Genomic DNA, 24545 nt, shown 5'->3' with positions numbered 1-24545 from the left:
AAGACTTGCTTGGCTGACATTCCTTCTGGCCCCAGATCCTGCTTACTGTTTCCCTACGCTGATTCCTGGCTTCCTGACTTTCTGGCTTGTCTGACTATCTGTTCCGGTTACCGAACTTTGGCTATGTTTGACTACGTTTGTTCTATTTACTTTTACTATTAAACAAGTGTGATTTGACTGTACTTCTGTCTCGGTCTGAATCATGGTTTCTGACTGTAGGCGAGGGCCATGAATTCAAAAAAGATGTAGTCAATCCACTCGTTGGTAATATTTTTTACAGATTGGATGAGCAGTATTACTGCATGGACTAGTTTGCCATGGCGTTACAAACGCTCCTGAGTGGCACGGCTCATCTGGAATCTCCCACTGTGGCTGCTCCAGTAAAACCTGTGTTGCAGGCCGTCCCTGCTGCTGCTCCCTGCAGGCACCCACCTCGAATATTACCTCTATAAGAAGTATGTCTGGTTCCACTCTGCTTCCCCAGTGATTTGGGGGCGATCCAGTCCAATGCGGAGGTTTTCTCAACCAGGTTGAAATATACTTTGAGATGCTGCCCCAGGCATTTCCCACGGACAGAAGCAAAGTAGGTTTCGTGATATCTTTGCTTTCTGAGAGAGCTTTGGCCTGGGCAAACCCTCTATGGGAGATGCAAAAACCCATTGTCCTGAGTTACCCAGAGTTTGTGGCTTCCTTTAAAAGGGTATTTGACGTTCCCACATGCTCCGCTTCTGCTGCCAAGTGCCTCATGTCCATCAAACAGAGTACGAGAACTGTTGCTGATTACGCCATTGAATTCCATACTCTGGCAGCAGAGGTTGCTTGGAACAATGAGGCCCTCGTAGCTGCTTTTTCTCATGGTCTCTCGGATACCATCAAGGATGAGATGGCAGCCCGAGATATACCCAGTGAGCTGGAGAAGTTGATCACGTTTGCCATCCTCATTGACTCTAGACTCAGAGAAAGACTCTTTTAAGGAGCGCTTGTGGAAGCCTCCTGTACATTTGTCTCCGAGCTTTGCAGTCCCACCCTTGCCTCCCTCACCTTCCATGCCTCCTGGTACCAAGTCAGTCAGTGAAGGTGAACCCATGCACTTGGGCTTCATGCGTCTCTCTGCGAATGAGAGAGCCCTTAGGAGGAGGGAGAGATTTTGCCTTTATTGTGGCCAGGCAGGTCAATCTTTGAAGTCTTGTCCTACCCCTCCAGGGAACGCCCGAACCTTGAGGTTTTGTCAAGGACAGACCTTAGGTGGCGTTGTTTCGTCCCCAGTTATCCAGAAAAATAAGCCCCTGGTTCCAGTTACCCTTTCTTGGGCTGAGTCGTCCATCGAGATACAGGCTCTAATTGACTCTGGGGCTGCAGGCCTGTTCATTGATGCTGCCTTTGTATCGAAGCACTGGATTCTGCTGCAGCTGCGTGCCACTCCACTTGCCATTGAGGCTCTTGACAGGAGACCTCTACAGCCTGCCCATGTGACTCATGAGACTGTTCCGTTGTCCATGGCCGTAGGGGCTCTTCACCATGAGATAATCCAATTCCAAGTTATTTCCTCACCTAAGTTTCCACTGGTTATTGGTTATCCTTGGTTACAGAGGCACAACCCCTCTTTTGTTAGGCTCCATGCTGAGGTTCCCTTCTGGTCGCCACAATGCAGTAAGACTTGCTTCCAGAAGGTAGCCAAGGTCCTGTGCACTTCTTCACTCTACTCCCTGCCAGAGGAGTACCGCGATTTTAGCGATGTCTTTGACAAAGTTCAAGCCGGTAGTTTGCCTCCACACCGTTCGTATGATTGTGCAATTGACCTTCAACCTGATGCCATACCCCCTTGTGGCCGGGTTTACCCTTTGTCGCTCTTGGAGGATAAGGCCATGGAGGAGTATGTTGCAGACAAACTTTCTCAAGGTTTCATCTGCAAATCCTTGTCTCCTGCTGGTGCTGATTTCTTCTTTGTGAGGAAGAAGATTGGTGAACTGAGACCTTGTATTAATTATAGGGGTCTAAATCATTTCACAATTAAGAATGTTTATCCGATTCCGTTGATTATGGAGTTATATGACCGCCTCAAGGGAGCAACGGTTTTCACAAAGCTTGATTTGAGAGGGGCATACAATCTTGTGAGGATTAAGGGAGGTGACGAGTGGAAAACTGCATTTAATACCAGAACAGGCCATTATGAGTACCTCGTATTGTTGCCATTTGGCCTTTGTAATGCTCCAGCAGTTTTCCAGGAATTTATTAACGATGTCCTCCGAGATTTGTTGCAGTTATGTGTGGTGGTTAATCTCGACGATATCCTCATATTTTCCAAGTCCCTGGAGAGCCACCACACAGATGTCTGTCGTGTGCTTCAGAAACTAAGAGAGAACAATCTCTATTGTAAAATGGAGAAGTGTGAATTCCATCGTGAACAGGTTAAATTCCTGGGTTATGTCATTTCCACTGCTGGTTTTTCGATGGACCCAGAGAAACTTTCAGCAGTCCTACAGTGGCCTGGACCCATGGGTTTACATCCTCTAGAGCGTTTTCTTGACTTTGCCAACTATTATCAGAAGTTTATTCGTAACTTCTCGTCTCTGGTCAAGCCCCTGACTGATATGACCAGAAAAAACGATAACCCACAGAGTTGGTCTCCGGAGTCCATTAAGGCCTTTGAGAGTCTCAATGCTGCCTTTGTTTCTGTTCCTGTGTTGGCACATCCTGATCCTACGTTACCTTTCATCCTTGAGGTTGATGCTTCTGAGACTGGAGTTGGCGCCCTTCTGTCTCAACGTCCTACCTCTGAGAGTGATATGCATCCTTGGGGCTACTTTTCCAAGAAATTGTCACCTGCGGAGTGCAATTACGAGACTGGGCACAGAGAGCTGTTAGCGATCATTTTAGCCCTGAAAGAATGGAGACATCTCCTCAAAGGTACCACTCAGGGCCGGTGCCAGACTATTTTGTGCCCTAGGCGAGACCAGCTACTTGCCCCCCCCATAAAAAAAAAAAAATCAAAATGAATTCAATCATTTTAGCACCAGAACTCCTGGTGGAGGGATGGAGCCAGGAGGTGGGGTGGATCCAGGTGGAGGGATGGGGCCAGGTGGAGGAATGGAGCCAGGTGGAGGGATGGAGCCAGGTGGAGGGATGGAGCCAGGTGGAGGGATGGAAACAGGTGGAGGGATGAGCCAGGTGGAGGGATGGAGCCAAGTGGAGGGATGGAGGGATGGAGGCAGGTGGAGGGAGGGAGCCAGGTGGAGGGAGGTTGCCAAGTGGAGGGAGGGAGCCAGGTGGAGGGAGGGAGCCAGATGGAGGGATGGAACCGGGTGGAGGGATGGAGCCAGGTGGAGGGATGGAGCCGGGTGGAGGGATGGAGCCGGGTGGAGGGATGGAGCCGGGTGGAGGGATGAGCCAGGTGGAGGGATGGAGCCAGGTGGAGGGATGGAGGGATGGAGCCAGGTGGGGGGATGAAGCCAGGTGGAGAGATGAAGCCAGGTGGAGGGATGGAGAGATGGAGCCAGGTGGAGGGATGGAGGGATGAGCCAGGTGGAGGGATGGAGGGATGGAGCCAAGTGGAGGGATGGAGCCAGGTGGATAAATGGAGCTAGGTGGAGGGATGAGCCAGGTGGAAAGGAGAGGGGGTGCAGCCAAGTGGAGGGGGTCACACACCAGTGATAAGGTCTGGAAGTCTTCATCCCCAGCGCCCCCCATCACCTGACAAGTTCTTCCCTTGGGTCACTGGCACATGTAAGGCAGCGGGCAGAAGTCACAGGAGATGGGGTTTCCTACAGGCTGAGACTCACTGCTCATGCACGGGAAACCTCCTCCAGCTCCTCCCCCATCAGATCAGCTGATCATTCGGTTCCACCCCCGGGCTCTGGCGGCCGGCCGCGGAGAGACTGGGGAAGCAGGGCGGGCTGCTGTAGCAGCTTTGCTTTGGGCTCCTCGCTCCTCCAGGACTCACTACATTGTAGCAAAGTGTCATTTTTTCAGTGTTGTCACATGAAAAGATAAAATAAAATATTTACAAAAATTTGAGGGGTGTACTTACTTTTGTGAGATACTGTAAATCTTACACTGAGAGGGGTGCACTCTCTCTTGTCTTTTTTGGTTTCCTTTACTGGGTGCCCATTGAAGGTACTGGGGAGATGGTCCCTTGCTGGGCATCCTGCTGACTGCTTATTGTTATGTGGTACTCAAGTACTTCAAATGTGAGTCCATTACCTTATTAATTTCACTCCTTTACTACACTTAGTGGCACTTTCTCTCATGTCTCTTTTCCTTACTATTACTATTATGTGATTAAGAAGCAATGTTAGGGAGCTCTCTACAATGGCTCAGACTTCCCAGTGCTGTGACATCACCCACTTGCTCCAATTGCCCCCCCCTCCCCCGGGGCAGTGCTCTCTTGCCTTCCCTGCAGCAGCTGCTAGCTGATACAGGAAACCTGGAGCTTCCATATCACATAACTCCATTGTAGCGCATTGATAAAAAGTTACCTCTACAGATCTCTTTCAAACAGGCTATGCAGCATAAGTAGGAGGAGGGGAAGCCAACATTTCTAACAACACATATACTATATTGCCAAAAGTATTGGGACCCCCCCTCCAAATCATTGGATTCAGGTGTTTCAATCACCTCCATGGCCACAGGTGTATAAAATCAAGCATCAAGGCATGCAGACTGCTTCTACAAACATTTGTAAAAGAAGCTCAGTAAATTCGAGCGTGGTACCATGAAAGATTGCCACCTGTGCAATAAGTCTATCCGTGAAATTTCCTTGATACTAAATATTACATGGTTAACTGTTAGTAGTATTATAACAAATTGGAAGCAACTGGGAACAAAAGCAACCCAGCCACCAAGTGGTAGGCCACGTAAAATGACAGAGCGTGGTCAGTGCATGCTGAAGCTCACAGTGTGCAGAAGTCGCCAACTGTCTGCAGAGTCAATAGCTACAGACTTCCAAACTTCGGGGCCTTCAGATTAGCACAACAACAGTGCATAGAGAGCTTAATGGAATGGGTTTCCATGGCTGAGCATCTGAATCCAAGACTTACATCAACAAGTGCAATGCAAAGGGTCGGATGCAGTTGTGTAAAGCACGCCATTACTGGACTCTAGAGCAGTGGAGATGTGTTCTCTGGAGTGACAAATCACACTTCTCTGTCTGGTAATCCGATGGATTTGTCTGGGTTTTGCAGTTGCCAGGAGAACGATACTTGCCTGCATTGTGCAAGTGAAAAGTTTGGTGGAGGGGGGATTATGGTGTGGGGCTGTTTTTCAGGGGTTGGGCTCGGCCCTTTAGTTCCAGTGAAGAGAACTCTTAAGGCGTCAGCATACCAAGACATTTTGGACAATTTCATGCTCCCAACTTTGGGGGAACAGTTTGGGGATGGCCCCGTCCTGTTCGAACATGACTGGTCACCAGTGTTACATTGTTACATAGTAGGTGAGGTTGCAAAAAGACACAAGTCCATCAAGTCCAACCTGTGTGCACAGTGCACAAAGCAAAGTCCATAAAGATATGGATGAGCAAGTTTGGGGTGGAGGAACTTGACTGGCCTGCATAGAGTCCTGACCTCAACATCTTTGGGATGAATTAGAGCAGACACTGTGAGCCAGGCCTTCTCATCCACATCAGTGCCTGACCTTACAAATGTGCTTCTGGAAGGATGGTCAAACATTCCCATAAACACACTCCTAAACCTTGCTTCAAGAGTTGAAGCTGTTATAGCTGCAAAGGGTGGGACAACTCAATATTGAACCCTACGGACTAAGACTGGGATGCCATTAAAGTTCATGTGCGTGTAAAGGCAGGTGTCCCAATACTTTTGGCAATATACAGTATATTTAGCCTTACTTTCAATTGAAATGTTTTGTTAATGCTGCGATATTGATCTTGAGTTTTCACGCTTGTTTTGAACTAAACACAAGGCATAAAGACATCCTGATGTAAATATTGATATTTTTTTATCTTTAAAGAAGCGCCGTCATGGTAGTGCCGACGGCAACAATGGGACCAGGAAGTCGGATTGTATCTTGGTGAACCCAAGCAGATTAGCTCATCTCCAGTCATGTGCTTCCCAGTGTTGGATTGAAATATTCTGTATAAACATTTGCTTTCATCACAACAATGGCTCTTAAAATAGTTTCCAGGAGCACTTGAATAAGCTATTGAGAAAAACACTGAACTCACTTCTGTGTCTGCTCTGTGTCACCGGCAGAAAGAAAGGAGACAGAAACATTTCTCTTGTGTTAGTGATGCCGTCTCGCAATCTCATGGAAACTAGAAAATAACCTGAAATTGCAGCCCGTATTCAGTTGAGTGCAGCAGACCAAGAACTTTGTTAAATGTCACAAAACAAAACAAGCATCCCGCCAACTATTCTTCTCCACATTTTCATGCAGGCCAAGCTGACCAAATAAGAGAAGAAAAAAAAAAAAAAAAAAAAACAAGAGCTCATTTATATTTTGGAGTTGTGTTGGAGTGGGTTAGTGCACATGCATTGCCTTGCATTGCATTAATTGCTTCAGCCCCGCGAGATTTTACCCCCTTCCTGATCAGAGCACTTTTTGCGATTCGGCACTGCGTCAATTTAACTGACAATTGCGTGCGACGTTGTACCCAAACAAAATTGACGTCCTTTTTTCTCCCACAAATAGAGCTTTCTTTTGGTAGTATTTGATCACCTCTTTTTGCGCTATAAACGAAAAAAGGCCGACAATTTTGAAAAACAACAAAACAATATTTTTTACTTTTTGCTATAATAAATATCCCCCCCCCCCCAAATGTAAAAAAAAAAAAATTCTTCATCAGTTTAATCCGATACGTATTCTTCTACATATTTTTGGTAAAAAAAATCTCGAAATAAGCGTATATTGATTGGTTTGCGCAAAAGTTATAGCGTCTATTAAGTAGGGAATAGATTTAGGGCATTTTTATTATTATTTTTTTTTTTTTTTTACTAGTAATGGCGATGATCAGCAATTTTTGATCACCTCTGCAGTTTTTATTTTTTGCGCTATAAACAAAAAAAGAGCAACAATTTTGAAAAAAAGCAATATTTTTTACTTTTTGCTATAATAAATATCCCCCCAAAATATATAAAAAAAACTATTTTTTTCTTCAGTTTAGGCCGATATGTATTCTTCTACATATTTTTGGTAAAAAAAATCACAATAAGCGTATATTGATTGGTTTGCGCAAAAGTTATAGCGTCTACAAAATAGAGGATAGTTTTATGGCATTTTTATTATTCATTTTTTTTTTATTAGTAATGGCAGCGATCTGCGATTTTTATCGTGACTGCGACATTATGGCGGACACATCGGACACTTTTCACACTATTTTGGGACCATTGTCATTTATACAGCGATCAGTGCGATAAAAATGCACTGATTACTGTATAAATGACTCTGGCAGGGAAGGGGTTAAACACTAGGGGGCGATCAAGGGGTTAAGTGTGTCCTAGCCCCGCCAATTAAAGGGGACGTACAGGTACGCCCATTTGCCCACCGCTGCGCATGCGCCATAGACAGCTGTACCTGTCTTTTTGCAAATATCTCCTAAACCGTGTAGGTTTAGGAGATATTTATTGGACCTACAGGTAAGCCTTAATCTAGGCTTACCTGTAGGTCAAAGTGGTCTGTAAGGGTTTACAACCACTTTAAGGTAGGCTGTTCATTTTGGAAGGTCTGCCAGCACACCACAACATAGCCACAACATAGCCAAAATTGGACATTACCCAATTTTTTTCTTAGGGGTAGGATTCAAAATGCATTGCCATTGCATACCACAATATTTAAATGGGTTGTAAACCCTTGTGTTTTTTCTTCTTAATGCATCCCTATGCATTAAGGTGAAAAACTTCTGGCAGTGACCGGCTCCCCAGCCCCTCTGTTTTACTTTCCTGAGCCCTGTAATTTCACCCGGCGGAGACGCGCTCTTCCTCTGTCCGGGGTTCTTGGCTCTTGATTGGATAGATTGATAGCAGCGCAGCCATTGGCTCCCGCTGCTGTCAATCAAAATCAAATCCAATCACGTGGGCGCCGGGGGGCAGGGCCGAGTCCGCCATTCATGTCTATGGACACAAATGCTGGACTCGGAAGCGCCCACGAAAGATAACCCCCCTGGGAGAGCGCTTCTCTTAGGGGGTTATCTGATGCGGGGAGGAGCCGCAAGAGCCGCTGAGGGACCCCAGAAGAGGATGTTCGGGGCCACTCTGTGCAAAACGAACTGCACAGTGGAGGTAAAAACAAAGAACGAGCCCTTACAATCACTTTAAAGGATGGTCACAGCATGTTTTCATTTTATAACATAAGCATTGTAATAGCAATATGCACAACAGTTATTTTTGACAATATAAGTGTCACGGGCATGGCCAGAGCGGAGGCTGTTGGAGAGGACTGTGTGCAAGCCTGTTGCCCACCGATTATGGGCCCTAGCATTTGAGGTGAATGAGAAATCCAGTCTGAACTGTATTAATCGGACTCAGTCATGTATATATTGTATGGGGACTCCTTACTGTATATTTGTGTCCCTGAAGAGGGAGGGGGGATTCCTCCAGCAGCCCCCTGCTGATAAGACTGATTCATTCTGCTGGGACACATCCTGTGAGGAGATGCTGGTGTTATCAACATGTGTTTATGTTAATTGAGAGAGCTGATCACATTAGCCACCAGCCCTGGCTAATAGACGAATGGTCTAGGCTGAGGAGGGGGGAGATTGTTGTTTGTATTGTTAATTGTATTAATGTGTGAAGCTCGGTGCCCACAAGACTGTCATCTGGTCTGGGTACATTTTGTAGTAAATTAGGTCATGTTAATTAGGTTAGCTTTGAGTCATCCCTGCTGTATAAAGGTCTGTGAGATCTCAAAATAAAGGTAGTTCTGATGTACTCCAAGACTGGTGTTGTCTAGTTCTTGGGGTTCCTACAGCCAGATCCATTGGACTCGTGTTCCAGAACTTAGGAAGCGGTATATGACGGAAGCACTCAAGCGGAGTGTGGGGCGTTCCGTGACATTGGTGGCAAGCAGCGGGAAAGCTTCCTGAAGTCTGAAGTCTGGGACATCCAAACCTCCAACTGGATCCAAGATCAGCATAGCAGACTTCAGTCACCCCAGCGGAGATATGGACCTGGCATCAGAATTCCCGGGGCTGCTGCGGATCATCCTTTCAACGTACACCAGGACTGTGTCTGAGGATGAATACCTGGAGCTCAGGCAGCTGATTCGGGTGGAGCTCTGGATTGCAGCCCTCCGTCTCGCTGGTATAAAACAGGGCAAGTGCTTTCCAACCCAAGAGCAACGGGCCAGTGACCAACGGGCATTGCGGATGGCATTCCTGGGAGAGCAGCCCCAGGAGCAATGGGTGACTGAGTTGGACAGGTTGGTCCAGCAGGAGATAGAGCTGGACAATCGATATCGGGCTCTGCAATGGCACGCAGAGGAGGGATATTTAGGGGAGACAACAGAATGCTCTCCGGAGGGATATGACTTTGGCGGCCCTGGATTGCTGTGGGAGAACCTTACAGATCTTTTTATGTTTGGCGATGAAGGGGAACCTGACCTTGAGGACATGAGAGACTATAGAGAGTCTATGCTCGGTCTTGCAGGGGTCTCAGAGCTCAAACCTGATCTGGACCATTTGCTAAGGAAGGAACAGCATCTGGAAAGGGCATACAGGAAACTGCTAGAACAAGTTCAGCAGCATGCCAGAGAATCGGCAGTGGAAAATCCGGAGATTGCCGTCCCCAAACCTGAAGTGCTGACAACAGGGCAGAGCTCTGCTAACCTCTGTCCAGAAATGATAACATCTTCTGGGTTCCATGGACAGGAGATGGTGAACCCCTATTCCCCGACATCAGTTGCAGAGACATGGGATTTGATAGACTTTTCTGCTGAGGAAGAACAACCTGATGAGCCTCCAGCAGAAGAGCTGCTATCAGGGCCAAAGTTCACTGTGTTCTGCCCAGCACCAACAGTGGCTTCGGCCTTCCTGAGAGAAGAGGTAGTCGGCCTTTCTCCCACAACACTGACAGGGACATGTGATTTTCTGCCAGCAGCATCTATGGAGTTAAAACAAACTTCTCCAGCTGAAGATCTGGTAACTGAACAGAGGGTCCAAGACCTCTGTCCCACACTTTTACCACTTCCAGAGACTGGGGATTTAATAGACATTTCTGTAGAGGAGGAACCACCTAGCAAACCCCCAGCAGAAGTGCTGGCAACCGGACAGAGGGTCCAAGACCTCTGCCCCACACCTGCAGCAATTGTGGAGGCTCAGGGTGAGAAGATGGCAATCACTTCCCAGCAGCAGATACAGGGGGAGAAGGGAGAGGAGGTGTGTGTTGTCCCTCCCCAACAGTTGGCCAGGGTGGAGGAAGTGGGCTTTCCTCCCCAGCAAAGATCCGTGTACCTGGGAGATAGTACCATCGACATGTCGTCCCAGCAGCCAGATGAGGGAATGGAAAAGGAAGCAGCCGGCTCACCTCCCCAATGGCAGCTACACAGTTTGGGAGTGGAGGAAGCCAGCTGCCTGCCCCAACAGTTAGCCGGAGCAGAGGATGCGGAGTCCCCAGCAGAAGTGCTGGCAACAGGGCAGAGTGCTACCAACCTCTGCCCAGCACCGGCAACAACTACAGAGTTCCAGGGAGGCGGGGCAGTCGGCCTCCCTCTCCAACAGTTAGCCGGAACAGATGGTGTGGGGTTTCCAGCAGAAGGGCTGGCAACAGGGCCGAGGACTGCTGGACTCTGCCCTCAACTAACAGAGGATGGATTTCCTGTGAAGGTGGATGGGACTTCAGTCTCCACCTGTATACCCCAGGGATGCTGGGCAGTGGGCCCAGATCCCCAACAGCATGACGGAGTGAGCCCAGACACCCTGTCCTCTCTCCAGCGGCAGAAAGGATTCCAGGGAGAAGGGCCAGTCCGGGCCTCTCCCCAGCGGCAGATATGTTCTCTGAGAGAGGCAGAGGATGGCTGGGTGAGTAATGCACTGTTTGGGATGATTTGTTTGGGGTACTGTGTGGGTACAGGCAGTAGAGGACTGGAGCTGTGGACTAACTTCGGAGTCAACCCGTCTGGGGTCTCCTCCTGTGTTAGTCTCCTGCCGAAAGGGGAGAAATGTCACGGGCATGGCCAGAGCGGAGGCTGTTGGAGAGGACTGTGTGCAAGCCTGTTGCCCACCGATTATGGGCCCTAGCATTTGAGGTGAATGAGAAATCCAGTCTGAACTGTATTAATCGGACTCAGTCATGTATATATTGTATGGGGACTCCTTACTCTATATTTGTGTCCCTGAAGAGGGAGGGGGGATTCCTCCAGCAGCCCCCTGCTGATAAGACTGATTCATTCTGCTGGGACACATCCTGTGAGGAGATGCTGGTGTTATCAACATGTGTTTATGTTAATTGAGAGAGCTGATCACATTAGCCACCAGCCCTGGCTAATAGACGAATGGTCTAGGCTGAGGAGGGGGGAGATTGTTGTTTGTATTGTTAATTGTATTAATGTGTGAAGCTCGGTGCCCACAAGACTGTCATCTGGTCTGGGTACATTTTTTAGTAAATTAGGTCATGTTAATTAGGTTAGCTTTGAGTCATCCCTGCTGTATAAAGGTCTGTGAGATCTCAAAATAAAGGTAGTTCTGATGTACTCCAAGACTGGTGTTGTCTAGTTCTTGGGGTTCCTACAGCCAGATCCATTGGACTCGTGTTCCAGAACTTAGGAAGCGGTATATGACGGAAGCACTCAAGCGGAGTGTGGGGCGTTCCGTGACAATAAGGTTATTTGAAAAATCCCCTTTCATGTTGTGAGTGCTGCCTGTCTGCTGGCCATCTCTTGCCACAACTTCCTGGATCCCCTGCATGCTTTGCAGCTTCTCCTCAATTTCTAAGGACTACATATTCCATGGTACCTTGCTGCCTGCAAACAGAGATTCCTGTACTGACTCCGCCTCCTGAAACCCCTCCTCTCAGCACCTGTGTAGTTCAGAAGGCAGGCTCTGCGACATGTGTGACACAGCAGTGCCCACACACAGGGCACAGAGAATATATGTGCAAAAAAAGTCTGCGCTACATGTATGACAATCTTCCTGGCAGTCCAAGTTTCATGCTGCCTAAATGGACAGATCTTCCACCTTGAACAACCCAAAATGGACCATTGTAGGTTTCCACCAACTTGAACCACTAATGTGGGCACTGAAGCCTTGCTGCCCTCTTCAATTCGGGAAAAAAACAGGGCTAAAAACAAACATACAAGTAAAACATACAAGTAAGGCACACCAGCTTAGTGCATTACTGTATAACTCTTTAATACATGAAAAAATTAAAACTATTATACTCACAAAAAGAGAAAAAACACAGGCGTTACAGATTGAGCAAATCACCACCAGATGCATAACCATCAGATAGGGTGTAGCTGACACGTTTCGAGGGACATGCCCTCTTCCTCAGAGCTCAAGGAAGGGGCATGTCCCTTGAAACATGTCCATGCACCCTATCAGATGGATTTTGCATCTAATGGTGATTTGCTCAATGTATGGCCTGTGAGCATAATGGTTTTCATTTTTTTTATTTATTCAAGAGTTATACAGTGCTTCTTGTTAGCATATGAACTGATTGGCTCCTTGTGCTGCTTCTTCCTATAACACTCCAGCTCTGCTGTACAGAGACTATAAGTATCAATACCAGACCTAATTCCGGTACTTACACTATTTGAGTTTAACAAACACATTTTATGATATATTACAGATTACAGAGCTACATTCATGTCCTTTATACACTATATTAAACAAAACATTTCAATTGAAAGTAAGGCTAAATATACCGTATATTGCCAAAAGTATTGGGACACCTGCCTTTACACGCACATGAACTTTAATGGCATCTCAGTCTTAGTCCATAGGGGTCAATATTGTGTTGGCCCACCCTTTGCAGCTATAACAGCTTCAACTCTTCTGGGAAGGCTGTCCACAAGGTTTAGGAGTGTGTCTATGGAAATGTTTGACCATTCTTCCAGAAGCGCATTTGTGAGGTCAGGCACTGATGTTGGATGAGAAGGCCTGGCTCACAGTCTCTGCTCTAATTCATCCCAAAGGTATTCTATCGGGTTGCAGGCCAGTCAAGTTCCTCCACCCCAAACTCGCTCATCCATGTCTTTATGGACCTTGCTTTGTGCACTGGTGCGCAGTCATGTTGGAATAGGAAGGGGCCATCCCCAAACTGTTATCACAAAGTTCACAAAGTTGGGAGCATGAAATTGTCCAAAATGTCTTGGTATGCTGACGCCTTAAGAGTTCCCTTCACTGGAACTAAGGGGCCAAGCCCAACCCCTGAAAAACAACCCCACATCATAATCCCCCCTCCACCAAATGATTTGGACCAGTGCACAAAGCAAGGTCCATAAAGACATGTTTTGGGTGGAGGAACTTGACTGGCCTGCAGTCCTGACCTCAACCCGATAGAACACCTTTGGGATGAATTAGAGCAGAGGTTGTGAGCCAGACCTTCTCGTCCACATCAGTGCCTGACCTCACAAATGCAATTTTGGAAGAATGGTCAAACATTCCCATAGACACACTCCTAAACCTTGTGGACAGTCTTCCCAGAAGAGCTAAAGCTGTTTTAACTGCAAAGGGTGGGCCAACTCAATATGGACTAAGCCTGGGATGCCATTAAAGTTCATGTTCGTGTAAAGGCAGGTATTACCATTTGGTAATATAGTGTATCTATATAGTTCAGCTTTAATTTTCTAGTTTTGCAAACAAGCAGGAAAAAAAAAAACACCTGGTAGAGGCTCTGATTTTTCCACATCTCTACGTTTTGACTAGAGATATACTTTATTAATGAAAGCAAGAATTCTCTGCTTCTAATATCCGGTGCAAAGGCGGCACCTGATTCACAGCCACAACAGCTGACAAGCGTCACCCTGGCTCCAGGGCTTTCTGAGAGCATTGGTTGATTGCCTCAGAACCTAGAAGTGCCTTAAAAAATAACTTCCTTCTCTGCGCCCTTTGTACGGCTGAAATGTAGCGTGCCTACGGCGCTTGGCAGGTATTATCATAGCTCCCAACTGTCCCTAATTTGGAGCAATGTCCCTCTGTCCCTCATTCCTCCTCATTTGTCCCTCATTTTGGTCTGATCTATATAGATGTATATAAAATGCACTTTTTATCTATCAAAAAGTGTTTCCCAGTGCTAAACCTTTCATCTGATTTCTAAATTGCTGCATTTGTAAATTCCAAAAGCCAATATAAAGGAATAGTAGTGGTAAAAAAAAAGCACTTGTGAGTTTAACCAATCTTGTTTTTTTGTACAGTTCTCCTTTAAGGGGGCGTGACAAGGGGCGTGTCCTATGCCTGCATACATTTGCTGATAGGTGTCCCTCAATCCCATCTCAAAAAGTTGGGAGGTGTGGATATTACTCTTGTGGCATCCCAATACCCCTGTGGTTGTTCTTGCTTAAAGGTGCGCCAAAGAGACAACCGACACAAAACAGTGAAAACACAATGTGTGTGCTCAGGGCCGGTGCTACCACTAGGCAAACTAGGCAGCCGCCTAGGGCGCCCTGCTACCTAGGGCGCCTGCCCACTGGTGTTCCTACTCTCTTCTCTTTGCATCAAGCAACTAAGTTTCAGCATCAGCAGGCAGCCACCGCTCCATTCTAACATAGTGTCAGAGGTGCAGCAGTGGCAGGGGACTGTGTCTATATCCCAGCTCCCGAATGAATGGAAGCAACTAACATTCATTGATGAACACTGGTAGGCTGCATTTGATGGGTGCTGGTGAGGCTGCATTGATGGGCGCTGGTGAGGCTGCATTTATGGGCGCTGGTGAGGCTGCATTTATGGGCGCTGGTGAGGCTGCTTGATGGGCGCTGGTGAGGCTGCATTGATGGGCGCTGGTGAGGCTGCATTTGATGGGCACTTCATTAAAAAGGTGGGGTTTGCATGAGCAGGGGAAAGGGGGTGGAGTCAGGGGTGGAGCCAGGGGGGTTTCGCCTAGGGTGTCAAAAATCCTTGCACCAGCCCTGTGTGTGCTCTCTACGCCATTGTCTGTTGGAGAACACAACCCTCCCCATATCAGATGTTTTCAGATTTGGACATAGAATCCCATGTAGACATGCAGAGAACAGTGCTTCTTGTTCTCTCCGCTTGTTACACACTCCTGCCCACAGCCTGCTGGCAAGACATGAAACAAACTCTGTAGCCATGAGAATAAGACAATTATTGTCATATCTTCCCACAGATAACAGCCGAGCCAAAGAGTTCACATGTAACCCAGCAGACAAATCAGTTTATTTAAAGGGAGCATTTTACAGTTTCTTAGATATGATGTAATGTAAATAATCTGATTAGTATACAGTACATCCGGAAAGTATTCACAGTGCTTCACTTTTTCCACATTTTGCTATGTTACAGCCTTATTCCAAAATGGACTAAATTCATTATTTTCCTCAAAATTCTACAAACAATACCCCATAATGACAACGAGAAAGAAGTTTGTTTGAAATCTTTGCAAATTTATTAAAAATAAAAAGTCCCATGTACATAAGTATTCACAGCCTTTGCCATGACACTCAAAATTGAGCTCAGGTGCATCCTGTTTCCACCGATCATCCTTGAGATGTTTCTACAACTTGATTGGAGTCCACCTGTGGTAAATTCAGTTGATTGGACATGATTTGGAAAGGCACACACCTGTCTATATAAGGTCCCACAGTTAACAATGCATGTCAGAGCACAAACCAAGTCATGAAGTCCAAGGAATTGTCTGTAGTCCTCCGAGACAGGATTGCATCGAGGCACAGATCTGGGGAAGGGTACAGAAACATTTCTGCAGCATTGAAGGTCCCAATGAGCACAGTGGCCTCCATCATCCATAACTGGAAGAAGTTTGGAACCACCAGGACTTTTCCTAGAGTAGGCCACCCGGCCAAACTGAGCGATCGGGGGAGAAGGGCCCTAGTCAGGGAGGTGACCAAGAACCGATGGTCACTCTGGCAGAGCTCCAGTGTTTCTCTGTGGAGAGAGGAGAACCTTCCAGAAGAACAACCATCTCTGCAGTACTCCACCAATCAGGCCTGTATAGTAGAGTGGCCAGGCGGAAGCCACTCCTCAGTAAAAGGCACATGACAGCCCGCCTGGAGTTTGCCAAAAGGAGTCTGAAGGACTCTCAGACCATGAGAAACAAAATCCTCTGGTCTGATGAAACAAAGATTAAACTCTTTGGCCTGAATGGCAAGCGTCATGTCTGGAGGAAACCAGGCACCGCTCATCACCTGGCCAATACCACCCCTAAAGTGAAGCACGGTGGTGGCAGCATCATGCTGTGGGGATGTTTTTCAGCAGTAGGAACTGTGAGACTAGTCAGGATTGATGGAAAGATGAATGCAGCAATGTACAGAGACATCCTTAATGAAAACCTGCTCCAGAGCACTCTGGACCTCAGACTGGTGCAAAGGTTCATCTTCCAACAGGATAATGACCCTAAGCACACAACTAAGATAACAAAGGAGTGGCTATGGGAAAACTCTGTGAATGTCCTTGAGTGGCCCAGCCAGAGCCCAGACTTGAACCCGATTAAACATCTCTGGAGAGATCTGAAAATGTCTGTGCATTACCGCAAAGAAGAATGGGAGGAACTGCCCAAAAATAGGTGTGCCAAGCTTGTAGCATCATACTCAAAAAGGCTTGAGGCTGTAATTGGTGCCAAAGGTGCTTCAACAAAGTATTGAGCAAAGGCTGTGACTACTTATGTACATGGGATTTTTTTATTTTTAATAAATTTGCAAAGATTTTAAACAAACATTTTGACGTTGTCATTATGGGGTATCGTTTGTAGAATTTTGAGGAAAATAATGAATTTAATCCATGTTGGAATAAGGCTGTAACATAACAAAACGTGGAAAAAGTGAAGCGATGTGAATACTTTCCAGATGCACTGGATGACAGGCTTCGTTTACAGCAGTGCATTGTGGGAATGCATGCAAAATAGTGTGCTCTCCCACAATGCACAAAAATGTGCTGCCCCTTTGCAGACGCATGGCAGTGCCATTAATTCCTAATGGCACCCCCACGCATCATGCAAACATGCACGCGCCAAAACACCTGGTACCTTACTACTGTGTGTTTTGGTGCGGCGCGATTTTTAAAATAACGCAGGCACCTTTTTTGTGCATTTCTGGCATACAGGGCAGCCCATTGAAATTAATTCAGAGAGTACCGCACTTGTGAACAAGGCCTTATGGTGGCACAAGGACTGGTGTGGTGGTGACTGGGGACACTGTATCTGGCTACACTAGAATGGTGACATTGTACCGTTGTGGCGGTGATCAGAGACAATGGCCAGGTGCATTGACATACAGTGAATATCAGAGCAGCTGGCCATTGTCTCTAATCACCGCCACAGCAGTTCAATGTCACTGCTATGGCTGCCGAAAGCAACAGGAAGTAACATTCCTGCCATGGCTGAGGATCAAAGCATTACAGCCGTGGCATGTGTACACCCCTGGCTGCTGCCCCTGCATCTAAAGGAAGTGGCGGAACTACCAGGGCCGCAAGGGTAGCACTTGCAACTGGGCCATGGCCTTCTGTCACCGCAGTGGGCCCCAAAACACGGCGGGAAGATGGATGCTACACAACATGTAAAAGGGTCCCACCACATGACCAGCCCTGTTCACATTGCTGCGACACCAAATTGTGCGACTTACCTGCAACTTGCTTGCAATTTCCTTGCGACATTTGCGCAACTCCATTGCTGAGTTAAAAACAGAAAAGAGAGGGCGCACCGGCCTTGTGCATTATCTTTAAAAAAGTTTATTAAAAAAGAAAAAGTAAAAGTTACTACTCACAAGGGTAGATGAAAATCACGCATAATGGTCTAATGATGGTGGTAGTAAATCCACCGATGGCAGTCTCCAGACCTATGGACAAGACGTGCAGACCGCTGCTGGCTGACGCGTTTCGAAGGTAGCACCTTCTTCTTCAGAGCCTCCATCGCTGAGTTCACTGAGTTTGCTGAGTTCTAATACTCACAATACTAAGATGCCCACTAAGAGCCTCTACCAGTCCAGTTACAAACTTGGGAGGTGGCGTCGCTGACCTGTTTTTTTTGAAAGTGCAAGCTTTGGGGCTGCGATCTTTATATTGAATAAATAAAAAAAGAGAGAAAGAACACTGTTTATAGAGAGGTAAAGAATCCACTGACTCACCTGTGGGGTGTGGTTGTGTTTTTAATGATTAGCATAAATTAAATTGAGATAGTGAAACCACACTATCAAAAAGAAAAGCACCATAAAGCAAGCAGTTTGATTCGAAAGAAACTGCTTGGATGGTGATCTTTATATTGACTTTGCTTTTTACTCGGTCATTGACCTGGGACAAGCATGTAGCTATGTGTGCACACGCATTTTCCAGGTCAGAGACTCACCAAATAGTGGCAGAAGGGTAATGAGTACCTGCACCCACCATAGCAGCCAATCAGATTGACATTTTCTTTGGTTTAGAAAAGTCAGAACAGTGAAGGACAGATTCTGATTGCTTGCTAAAAAAACAAAATTGTTTCTTACTTTTTTCAATCAGGGGAAAGTCTTACCTGCTTTGGAGCACTTAAAGGGTTATTTCACAAAATAGGACTCCTGCTACATACTTCACTACACAGATACTTGTATTCCATCCAACTATAAATGGCCCCCTTGGCAGAATTTATATATGAACAGTCTGCCAAGTGAGATTAAACAACGAGGGACAAGAGTGCTTCTGGTGCTGGATAGGGATCTGTACCTAAAGTGTACCTGTAAGAGCAAAACTGTAATATATTGCAGTATACCTGTCCTTAAATGTGATTTCTGAATTATTTTTTTTCTCAGTCTTATTTCCTATATTCTGTTATCCTGCCAGTAACAAACTTCCTGTCCTAAGATGGTAACCTCCACCTTTTTGTGGTGCATCCATAGGTGTGCGTGCAGGGGGTGTGCCAGGTGTGCCTGGGCACACCCTAATCACTCTGTGTGGTGCCAACTCCCCCTACTGCCCCCCCCCCCCCCCCAGGAGATGTTTCAGGATGGAAAGCGACGCATGGGCTAGTCAATGTGTAATTTACTGGCCCCTTCCTTTTACACAGTTTACTATGCTTCGGTGTGTTTGTGCTTTGGGGTACACACCCTAATGTAATAGGCTGCACACACCTATGGGTTCATCTATAGAAGTGGCACCCTAGGAAAGATAGTATATCAGGACTACAGATCACCTCACCTCCGTAACATGGTGGGGAGATGTTCTGTATTTCACAGAGGTGCACTAGTCAGAGATGATCATGCTGACTGAGATAATTCTGCAGAATGCACAGCACATGATTTCTGGCAGGATCAACAAGTATATTTTGTATTTTCTGCCACTGGCTACCAATGTAAGGGGATCCTTTCTCATCAACAACCAATGTAAAGGAGACATTTCTCTACTGACCACAAGTGTAAATGGAGAATTTTTCCACTGACCACCAATGTAAAGGGATCCCTCTCCATCAACCACCAACGTAAAGGGGACATTTCTCTTTTGGCCTCCAATGTAAGTGGATCCCTCTCCAGGGCTATCCTAATGCAAGGGTAGCCCTGAGCACTTTGCACTTGGGCCCCGTGATAATCTTGCATTACATCATACTTGCCAATTGTCCCGGATTTGCTGGGACAGTCACGCTTTTTACTAAGCAGTCCCAGGATGGCCGTATTCTAGACTGCATTCTGGAACCTGTACTTTACCCTCCTGATCCCAGTATTGTGTCCTTCTGCCTCTTGCCCTGTACTGTGCCCTTTGTGTTGATTAGTCTTTGATTGATGGTATGTTTTCTTATTAATTAAAATCTATTTTTATTGAAAGTACTAATAAATATATGTTTACTTCTATGAACTATTTAATCTTTAATTCTTGAAAGTAGGTGCATAAATTGGGGCAAGCTGGTATGCATCCCACTTTATTACTTTGCCCAGAGACCCATGATGCTATTAAGGCGACCCTGTCCTTCTCCATTGTTCACCAATGAAAATAAGGCATTTCTTTACTGAGCAACAGTGTAAATAGGGCATTTCTCCACTGACCACTGGCGAAAGGGGATCCTTCACCACCAACCACCAATGTAAAGGGGACATGTTTCTTCTGACCGCTGTGTAAATCGGGCATTTCTCTTGTGATCATCAATGTGAGGGGATCCTTCTTTGCCAACAACCGAAATAAAGGAGACATTTTTTGACCACCAGTGTAAATTGGGCATTTCTTCACTGGCCACCAATGAAAGGGATTCCCTCCCCATCAACCACCAATTTAAAGGGGATATGTTTCTTCTTACTACCAATGTAAGGGGATCCTTCTTCTCTAACCATCAATATAAATTGGACATTACTGACTAATGCCGCGTACACATAGTCAGATTTTCCAACGGGAAATGTTTAATGGGAGCTTCTTGTCGGAAATTCCGACTGTGTGTAGGCTCCATCGGACATTTTTCGTAGGAATTTCCGACAAACAAAATTTGAGATCTGGATCTCAAATTTTCTGACAACAAAATCCATTGTCGTAAATTCTGATCGTGTGTACACAGTTCTGACGCACAAAGTTCCACGCATGCTCGGAATCAAGTAGAAGAGCCACACTGGCTATTGAACTTCATTTTTCTCGGCTCGTCATACGTCACCACGTTCTTGATGTTCGGAATTTCCGTCAAGACTTGTGTGACCGTGTGTATGCAAGACAAGTTTGAGCCAACATCCGTCGGAAAAAAAACATGGATTTTGTTGTCGGAATATGCGATCGTGTGTTGTGTACGCGGCATAAGAATGTAAATGGGGCATTTCTCCACTGACCACACATGTAAGGGCCACTTCTCCACTGATCACCAATGTATGTGGACACCTCTTCACTGGCCACCAATGTAAGGAGGCACTACACTGACCATCAATGTAAGGCGGCCAGTTTCCACTGAAAGCTTGAGGTGGCACTGCAATGGCCATCAGGGTAAGGGGGCCTCTCAACTGACCACCAATGAAGGGACCCCACATATTTCATTGCCCACCTTTCTTTTTTGCTAATTATAGGTATTAGTTTAATTTCTTGATTTGTACTAAAACCAATCTTGTTGCATAGGGCAGTAGGATGTTAAAAAAATTATATTTCTTATTCATTCAAATGTAACATGTGCTGTAGATATTATCAATTTTAGCAGTGGTTCCCCAAGACCTGAAATGTATCTCAAGAGTTTTTTCCCTTAGTAAAAAGGTTAACAAAGTCTGGCATGTATGTACTGTATATGTCTGTTATGTAAATCCTGCCAGTATTCAAGCACTGGAGTTCAGGCACAGGGCCAAAACAGCACTGGTACAAGACGAGGCAAGCAGGCATCACTGAGTCACAAATGCCACTAATAAGTGAAATATCTTTGTATGGGGGAAAGTTAACACTTCTCAAGATGCAGTTGGAACAAACTTCCATTTCATAATGAAGGAAGAATTCCAGGTATGGCAACTTTTATATAGTCACATTGGACCAGCTTGGGCCAGTCTACATATGTATGTGCCATATTGGTGGGATCTAGGGTTGCCCGGACTATCCGGGTGAATCCTGGACAGGTGGCAACCCTAGTGGGATCCCTGAAGAAGCTGGAAATCACTCTAGTAGGCACTGCTGAACCAGTGATCTCTAGTAGTTTCTGGGTCCTTTGGCACCTGCCTTGCAGCTTACTGAACACAGTAGACATGCTAGCCACTATGGTGTCTTGGCACAGTTTTCTCAATAAAAAAGTTCTCTGATTGGACAAGGTGGAAAGGTGGGAGAGTTACATTATGTTCTCCACTTCCTCCAATCTGAGAACACTTTGCATTCATTGAGAAAATGGAAAGTGTTCTCTGAATAGTGCCCATGCATGTTTCTGTTCAAGCATGTTCCTTTGTTAACTAAGTAGAAGTGCAGCTGAGAGATCCAGAAGGTAGCAGCAACCACTCTAGTAGTGGTGCCTACCACGGTGATTTCCATCCATCCATCTCCCACCAGGATCCTACAGTTATGGCAAATGCATGCTTAGATTGGTCCAAGCTTCCATACCTAAACTTCAGCTTTACAGCGGTAGTAAACCACAAAAGAAAAAAAATAAATTGGGCCCCTGCAGGATAATGTCATAATGTGCTGGTATTTACCACATACTAGCACATTATGGCAGACTTACTTTAAAACGAAGCCCTCCAGCAGGGCGCTCTCACCACTGACAGGACTTCCATCTTCACCCGGGCTTCCTTCCGGGTTTGCGGGCTTCGGCCATTTGAATGGCCGAGCCGCAGGAGTCATGGCTGTGGCACAGTTCTCTCAATACCGTCCATTGAGAGCGCAGTGCACATGCACTGGTGACATCACCGGCTGCTACTAAAGTAAATATCTCCTAAACAGTAGGAGATAGGAGATATTTACTGTACCTAAAGCCTTTTTTGAGGTTTACCTGTAGGTATAAATCACAACCCAGACTTTACTACCACTTTAATTGATATACATAGCACTTTTCTCCCTGGGGGCAGCCATCTTGGACACTCTTAGTAGATCATACAAGAGCCTATTAACCTACCAGCATGTCTTTGGACTATAGTAGGAAACCCAACCAAGCACGGAAAGTCTATGCAGATAGTGCCCATGGCGGGATTCAAATGGAGAACTCTAGTACTGCAAGGTAGACATGCTAGCCACTATGCTGTCTGTAGACTGTACCTATTCTGTGTATACATGTCATGGTGGAGTAACATGGTGCATTCCTTTCTTTTTGTTTTTTAGAATACTGTCATCTGAATGAATGAGCTTACAGCTTCAATATACCGTATGGTTATATTTTGGAAGAAACAATAAACTGACTGAATGTAAATCTATATTGTGTCCATAAAAACCCTGTGTTTTTTTTTCAGTTACTTCTCTTGTTATTGTGCTCATTTTGATAAGGGGTATTTAAACACTTCAATACCAGGCATTTTCACCCCCTTCCTGCCCAGGCCAATTTTCAGTTTTCAGCACTGTCGCAGTTTGAATGACAGTTGCGCGGTCATGCAACACTGTACCCAAATTACATTTTTATCATTTTTCTCCCTCACAAATTGAGCTTTCTTTTGGTGGTATTTGATCATCTCTGCGGTTTTTATTTCTTGCGCTATAAACAAAAGAAGAGTGACAAGTTTGAAAAAAACACAATATTGTTTACTTTTTGCTATAATAAATATCCCAATTTAAAAAGGTTTAGGCCGATATGTATTCAGTTTAGGTATTCTTCTACATATTTTTGGTAAAAATCGCAATAAGCGTATATTGATTGGTTTGCGCAAAAGTTATAGCGTTTACAAAATAGGCGATAGATTTATGGCATTTTTGTTTCTATTTTTTTTTTTTTTACTAGTAATGGTGGCGATCTGCGATTTTTATCATGACTGTGACATTATGGCGGACATATCGGACACTTTTGACACTATTTTGGGACCATTCACATTTATACAGCGATCAGTGCTATAAAAATGCACAGATTACTGTATAAATGTCACTGGCAGGGAAGGGTTAACACTAGGGGGCGATCAAGGGGTTAACTGTGTTACCTAGGGAGTGATTCTAACTGTACACACACAGATCCACGTCCCGGCTCTGTTACCGGCAATTGCGGGTGCCCGGGAGACATCGCAGCCACGGGGTGGCGCGCCCCCTAGACGACCGGGAAGCCGAGGACATCATATAACGCTAGCCCAAGATGGGAGATCCCTCCTGCGGACGTCATTTGACTATGGGCGGGGAAGGAAGTGGTTAAAAAACAACATTTTTTTTACTTGCGGCTCTACGCACATTTTAAAAATGCTGCCTGTACATATCTGCAGGATTAATTTAGCTCTTCAAACAGTTTTAGATTATCCGGTTATAGTAGCGTATATCAGCCAAAATACAGCACAACACAGGTTAAATAGAGCAAAAAGAATAGTAATGGGACTTTTAGATGCTGAAACACAGTGATGTATAAAATACCAAATTTATTAAATACATAAAATGTCTTATATCATTTAAGACATGTGTACCAAAAATTTGAAACAGCAAACTCTGCATACACCCGTAAACAGTCCCTACAACAAGGTGAACAATTTCCTCAATAGTCACATTATGTGTAATCATGATAAACACTCAGGACCAAGGTATGAGAAAAGAGACACACCCCAACGCGTTTCGCATGGTAGCTTCTTCAGGGGTTTTCATTGACAGAGAGGTCAGTGTACTAGAGCTGATTCAGTAAGTAGCAGTTCTGGGAAACCTCAAAAGAAGCATTGCATGTTCCCACGAGGGCACTGCAGAATGGGTCAAATGTCTGTCTCAATCGTGTAGGTCTGGAACCAGCCCAAGAGAAGATGTCCCACAAAGCACACCAGAGATCCCATACACAACAAATGGCAATTCCAAGCTAAATTGATCAAATTTCTGCCATGCTGCACTGGGTAGAAATCTCCCCAGTATAGCCATAAACAACTGCAAAGGTAATGAGCAGATTCCAAATGCTGATATGGTCACAATGTTA

At 45.7% G+C, this 24545-nt stretch overlaps 1 protein-coding gene across 2 annotated transcripts in view; it reads left to right on the top strand.

The window, feature by feature from the left end:
- APOM (apolipoprotein M) overlaps window positions 1–22875 on the top strand; it is a 43887-nt gene extending 21012 nt beyond the window's left edge. For both annotated transcript variants that reach the window (XM_073598459.1, XM_073598458.1), the window contains exon 6: window positions 22784–22875. In XM_073598459.1, coding sequence (XP_073454560.1) covers window positions 22784–22806 — 23 coding nt within the window. In that variant the 3' untranslated portion in view covers window positions 22807–22875. The remainder of the gene's footprint in view (window positions 1–22783) is intronic.
- The last annotated feature ends 1670 nt before the right edge of the window (window positions 22876–24545 follow it).

This window comes from Aquarana catesbeiana, linkage group LG09, assembly GCF_042186555.1.
Source record: "Aquarana catesbeiana isolate 2022-GZ linkage group LG09, ASM4218655v1, whole genome shotgun sequence".
Classification (NCBI taxonomy): domain Eukaryota; kingdom Metazoa; phylum Chordata; class Amphibia; order Anura; family Ranidae; genus Aquarana; species Aquarana catesbeiana.
This window is presented reverse-complemented; position numbering and strand designations above follow the sequence as displayed.